Genomic DNA, 5,918 nt, shown 5'->3' with positions numbered 1-5,918 from the left:
TTTATTCGTTCAACAAACAACGACCGACCCTCCACTCTACCTAGACCTCGTACCAGTCGCCAGGGACAGCAGCCCACGATGTGGGAAAACATGCTGAGAACCTCAGTCGGGTGGACGGTTCACAGCAGAGAGGCCGGGAGCCCAGAGGTGGCCGTGACCTCGAAGCCTCGTGCGTCTGGGCGTCCGAGGAGTCCTCCCCTCTGATGATGTCTTTTTTTTTCCTTTTTTTTTAAACTCAGGCGTCCCGGCGATGGCTGGCGATTCTAGGAACGCCACGAACCGGAGCATGGAGATCGGCGTCCCTCCCGGGGACCCCAGGAAGGTCCCCAAGCAGGCGCGCGACGACGTGCCGGGGGCCAGGGCGCGCGCGCGCCCCCCGGCGGAGGGGAAGCCGCCGCGCCAGCGCTACATGGAGAAGACGGGCAAGTGCAACGTGCACCACGGCAACGTGCGCGAGACCTACCGCTACCTGAGCGACCTGTTCACCACGCTCGTGGACCTCAAGTGGCGCTTCAACCTGCTGGTCTTCACCATGGTCTACACCGTCACCTGGCTCTTCTTCGGCTTCCTCTGGTGGCTCATCGCCTACGCGCGGGGCGACCTGGAGCACGTCGGGGACCGCGAGTGGGTGCCGTGCGTGGAGAACCTCAGCGGCTTCGTGTCCGCCTTCCTGTTCTCCATCGAGACCGAGACCACCATCGGCTACGGCTTCCGCGTGATCACGGAGCAGTGCGCCGAGGGCATCGCGCTGCTCATGGTGCAGGCCATCCTGGGCTCCATCGTCAACGCCTTCATGGTCGGCTGCATGTTCGTGAAGATCAGCCAGCCCAAGAAGCGCGCCGAGACGCTCATGTTCTCCCACCACGCGGTCATCTCGCTGCGCGACGACAGGCTCTGCCTCATGTTCCGCGTGGGCGACCTGCGCAGCTCGCACATTGTGGAGGCCTCCATCCGCGCCAAGCTCATCCAGTCGCGGCAGACCAAGGAGGGGGAGTTCATCCCCCTCAACCAGACGGACATCAACGTGGGCTTCGACACGGGCGACGACCGCCTCTTCCTCGTGTCGCCGCTCATCATCTCCCACGAGATCAACGAGAAGAGCCCCTTCTGGGAGATGTCTCGCGCCCAGCTGGGCCAGGAGGAGTTCGAAATCGTGGTCATCCTGGAAGGGATGGTGGAGGCCACAGGTAAGGCGCCTCACCTGCCTTGGCCCCTGCCAGGAGATGGGGACCTGGGCTGGCACAGTGCGGGCCCGGGAGGATCGTCACTCAAGAGAGTAATATCAACAGCTAGTGTTCCTGGAACCCTCCCAACTTCCAGGCGGGCTCTGCATTTTAAACACCGCATTCCGCGCCCTCCCGCGCCCTCCCACGCCCCCTGAGGTAGTGTCCCTTCCGTCACAGGTGAGGAAACAGAGGCACAGGCAGGCGAGTTACGTGTCCAAGAGACGGGCTCCTCGGTTGTCGGGCCAGGATGCACAGGGAGGCCGGGACCCCGGGGCGTCACTGGTTTCCAGCAGGCCGCACCGCCTGCCTCCTCCCACCCTGGTGCAGGTATCCACCCAGAAAGAGCTGTGTGAGCAGATAACTTCGGGGAATCCAGGGTTAAACAAAGGGACCTGGTTCTCAACAGCAGGTCTTCAAGGTGTCCCCATGCTATGACTTGGAGATGAGGAGAGGAGAGTGAACAACATTGCCCAGACTCGGGGATCCCCAAAGACTCAGATCCTCTTTATGAAGAGACGCTGATGTCCCAGACCCACAGGCGGCTCACTCCCCTCCAGCAGCCTGCCCCAGCTTCTGGCTCAGGGAACACAGGGTGTGCAGAAAATTGTATTCACATCCGTGTGCACCTAAGCCATGCCTCTTCACAGCCAGCCAGGCACCTCCCTGCCCAGCTATCGACTCTTAAGGGCAGCTGGCAGCTGGAGTGTCCACGTTCCTTAGTCGTGCAGGGCTCTGTGTGGGGCTCCAAGGAGCCCCGGGCCTGAAGAGTCCAAGTCTGCATTTCACAGATATGGAATCTGCAGGGGGCAGCTTCGCCTGTCACAAAGTTGGGCCAACAAGCCCTCTGCACCTCGCAGAAAGCCGGTTGCTGGGTGGGAGAGTCAGACAGGGGCGGCCACAGACTTGCCTGCGTAGCCAGTGAGAACTGCCTGGGGATGCAGATGGGCTCCAGGGGCGTCTGCAGCCAGGCTGCTTGGCCCTCTGCTGGCCCAGAGCCCGGCCAGGCAGCATACGGTGGCAGCCGGGGGAACCCTGGAGCTGAGGACAGTGGGGACGTCCCGCTGGAGCCTCCCCAGCAGGGCTGGGCTCACAGGTCACACTGCCCTTGGTGCTGGGCTCAGGGTCAGAACACAGGCAGAGTTTCTGGAGGAGGAGCTCAACTCCAAGGTCACAAATGAGGGCTCAGGTCAGACACGTGGGGACAAATAGGAAGGCGTTGCCTTGCCGACTCCCTGGCCACCCTCACTGCCACCGGAGGCAGAGGGAGTGGGTGTTGAGCCTGCCTAGCTGGTTTCCTTCATCTGGCCTCCTTCAAGGTTGGTGGCCTGCAGTTGACTTGCTCTACCTGGAGACCTTCTCCCTGCCATGACCTGGGTCACCCTTGCTGCTGTCCCTGGGACTACAGGAAAACCGTAGAGATATTTGTCCTGATCTCAGCGACTTGAATGGTTTGATGGCCACACGATGGAGCCCAGCCGCGTGTGCAGTGAATTCAGGCGCAGATCTGGCCAGCGGAGCTCTGCCGTAACCTGCCTCTGAGAGTTGTCAGCATAGTGAGAATAGCAGTCTCACGGGGTCCAGGGGGACTGAGTGATTAAATGAAATAACACCTAAAGCACAGTGTCTGGCGCCTAGAGGGGCTTCTGTCCTTTCCAAGCATATCGGAAGAGAACTGCCAGGGACATAATGCGGGATCTCTAGCATGGTCCACCCAGGATGGGGACAGAAGAATGGCAGGCAGAACCCCAGAGACTGGGCCACAGGCTCCGTGGAGGTCCTGTCCACTGTCTTTCCTGAGGCCCAGAACCTGGGACATCTGACCTGACTGCACCGAGGCTGATCAGTACCCTGCTTGGGTCCTCACAGCTCTGCTGACGCTGGGGTTGGGCAACCAGAGGCAACAACTAAATGGCGAGGCCTGACCCAGGCAGCCCCACCCCCACCCCCAGAGAGAGAGCGGGCTACGGGCCCACAGTGTGCGGGTGCACTGGGGTGGCCCAGCACGGAGCACAGACTGGCGCGAAGAGCCTTTAACCTGGATGGATTTTTGTGAGACCCACCCAGAGAAAGGCCAAAGCTGTAGCCAGCTTTCCCTTCAGTACCCAAAGAGCACTTGCTCATCCCTTCCTTGGCCAGGAGACTCAATATCAGAGAACTGCTTTTACCTTACCCCGAGCACAGAGGCTTCCCCATCCATAAACAAAGCTGCCCTCCCTCTCCAGAGAGCAAGCAACCCCTAAAAATAACACAGGCATGCCAGGCTGAGAGGACAGGGACCAGAGGCACTGGAGCATGCTCAAGTCAAGGAGCCAGCTGTGTGAGAGAGAGAGAGAGGTAGGGGGGGAGAGAGAGAAGGGAAGGGAGAGGAGTCTTCTGCCCATATGTGTCTACTCAAAATAATCCCTGTGTGTCCTGAATGCCTGTCACCTTCACTCTGAATTTGTCTTTGTTCAAACTTTTCCTGCCTCTTTTCTTGTCTCAGTCTTCTAGACCTCAGTGCTGTTTGTAGGAACGACGTCCCTAGCTCCGGCTGTCGCAGAATTACCCATTCCAGGCTCTAGGAACCTATGCCAGAATCTTGCATTTAATTTTTTATTTTCTGACTCCATCACACTTTGAGCTCATCCAGGGCAAAGACTATTTCTTATTTAGCTTTATATCTCCAATGTGCTTAGCACAAAGTAAATGTTCAGCAAACGCTTGATGAATGATCAGATAGGAGATGGATGATGGATGATGGATGCTGGGTGGATAAATGAATGAGGGATGAGTTAATAGATGGATGGGTAACTGGGTGGTGGGTGGGTGGATGGCTGTGGCCAGCTTTAATGTACGTGCCCTCTTCTCCAGGCATGACGTGCCAAGCACGGAGCTCCTACATGGATACAGAGGTGCTCTGGGGCCACCGGTTCACACCAGTCCTCACCTTGGAGAAAGGCTTCTATGAGGTGGACTATAACACCTTCCATGACACCTATGAGACCAACACGCCCAGCTGCTGTGCCAAGGAGCTGGCGGAAATGAAGCGGGAAGGCCGGCTTTTCCCATACCTCCTGCCGGGCAGCTGTGCTAACGCGGAGCTGGAGGCAGAGGCTGAGCAGGACCGAGAGGATGAGCCCGAGGCGCTGAATGGGACCCAGGAGACCAGGGGCTTGGTGTGAGGGCTGCTCTCTCCCACAACCTCCGTTCACTGGCTTCTGTGAGCTCAGATGCTGCAAAGCCAGGGGTGGGGTGGGGCGAACTATCTGAGGGTGGTGTTTGGGGGCCCAAGAGCCATCAAGGCTCTGTGGGGGGGAATAATATATCCAGTCCCAGAACCTCTCAGCTCAGGGCCTCTCCAAGCAGGTGACCTGCTGCCTGGGACCCTGCAGCAATGCTGCCTCCTCTCTCCCAGCCTCTGTCAGTTCTGGCTAAGGGCCAGGCCAGGATGGGTTTCCCCACAATGAAAGTTACCACATGGCCTCTGTCCTCACACACCTCTCTCTGTCATCTGGCCCAGAATCACCTCCCTCCTCAGGTCTCACAGACCAACCAGCAGCCCCCTTCTAAGGGCTGACACTTAGAGAGGGTAGTCACCCCTTCCCCTCATTCCTACCAGCCTACGGCTCATCATGGATTCAAGGAGGAGAGATTCTGCCCTCCTAGAAGCTCGGTGGTCCATCTTAGACTGAGGTCATAGGCCTGATGGGTTAGGGTCCATCCAAGTCATGCAGGCACTGCTCAAATCTGAGACCAGTGACCACCATTGGGAGCTGCAGAGAGCAGGGGCCTTGCTGGTCTCTCTTTGTCTGGGAAGGGTGTGTTTTCCCTCTGCTGAGCTCTACACGTCAAACATAGCCTGCTGGACAATTGACCTCCTTAGAGTGACTCTCAGAAGGTGGCCTGGGCCGCAGAGCACCTCTGAGCACATGGACAGCATCTCAGCCACTTCCAGGCCACCCCGATCACACTGTGCCCTGCACCTCCCCCTGAAGGGAGGACCCAGAAGCCCAAGAATCTCAAAGTACTTCCAGCCTTCACTGTGGTTTCCTTTCCAACTCTCGGCGATCTCGCAGTGGGCCAAGGAGAAGGAAAGCACACCTTTGGTCACCAGCGAATGAGGGGCTGGGAGGCAAAAACGAGAGGTGATGCGGAGGCAGCTGCACCTTCAGGCCCAGGCTGGACCAAGTCTCCGCTGCTGCCAAGAAGCCCGGGGCCTGCCCTCCGCAGGCAGGGGTCTGAGAAGGTGGCTGGGCTGGGAGAGCAGGGATGGTGCCCAGGGCAGTGGGGGGGGCTCCTCCCATCTTGCAAATGGGGTGAGGGAGTCAGTGGGGAAATAAGGAGGGGTGACCATCAGGAGAGAAAAGAGCAAAGAGCCTTAAAGCTGACAGCCTCAGGGGCTTGTCTTCTCCAGTGTGGATGGCTCAGAAAGAGGACCGACGGATGGACAGACCGACAGTGCAGGTTGTCATGTGGATGGATGGACACGTCTGGTACATGCTGAGGCAGACAGACTTCTGATTAGCTAGAGAGAGATTTCAGATGTCCCCTCACCCACAATTCAAACAGCTCTCAACTGGCCTTTGGAGATAGAAGCGTCCTCCTGCCCCAAAGGTGAAGCGCCTTCTCCGGGAGTCCGAGCAAAGCTGCAGGGAGGCGGAACATTAAGGCAGAGCAGAGAGAACTGCCTTTGGTCTTGGGGCAGGTGAGGAG

The 5,918-nt window shown here is 58.5% G+C and overlaps 1 protein-coding gene across 1 annotated transcript; it reads left to right on the top strand.

Annotated features, from left to right (window-relative positions):
* Positions 1 to 250: 250 nt before the first annotated feature.
* Positions 251 to 4,387, top strand: KCNJ5 (potassium inwardly rectifying channel subfamily J member 5). The gene is made up of 2 exons (XM_016204240.2): positions 251 to 1,187; positions 4,077 to 4,387. Exons 1-2 carry the CDS (start codon positions 251 to 253, stop codon positions 4,385 to 4,387), a joined length of 1,248 nt encoding a protein of 415 aa, XP_016059726.2.
* The last annotated feature ends 1,531 nt before the right edge of the window (positions 4,388 to 5,918 follow it).

Source organism: Miniopterus natalensis, chromosome 20, assembly GCF_054644295.1.
Source record: "Miniopterus natalensis isolate mMinNat1 chromosome 20, mMinNat1.hap1, whole genome shotgun sequence".
Taxonomy (NCBI): domain Eukaryota; kingdom Metazoa; phylum Chordata; class Mammalia; order Chiroptera; family Miniopteridae; genus Miniopterus; species Miniopterus natalensis.
This window is presented reverse-complemented; position numbering and strand designations above follow the sequence as displayed.

Excerpts from the sequence above, each read along its gene's own strand:
- KCNJ5 (XM_016204240.2), top strand. The coding sequence starts at position 251 with ATGGCTGGCGATTCTAGGAACGCCACGAACCGGAGCATGGAGATCGGC. Across the intron at positions 1,188-4,076 it reads AGGGATGGTGGAGGCCACAG|GCATGACGTGCCAAGCACGG; the intron begins GTAAGGCGCCTC and ends CCTCTTCTCCAG.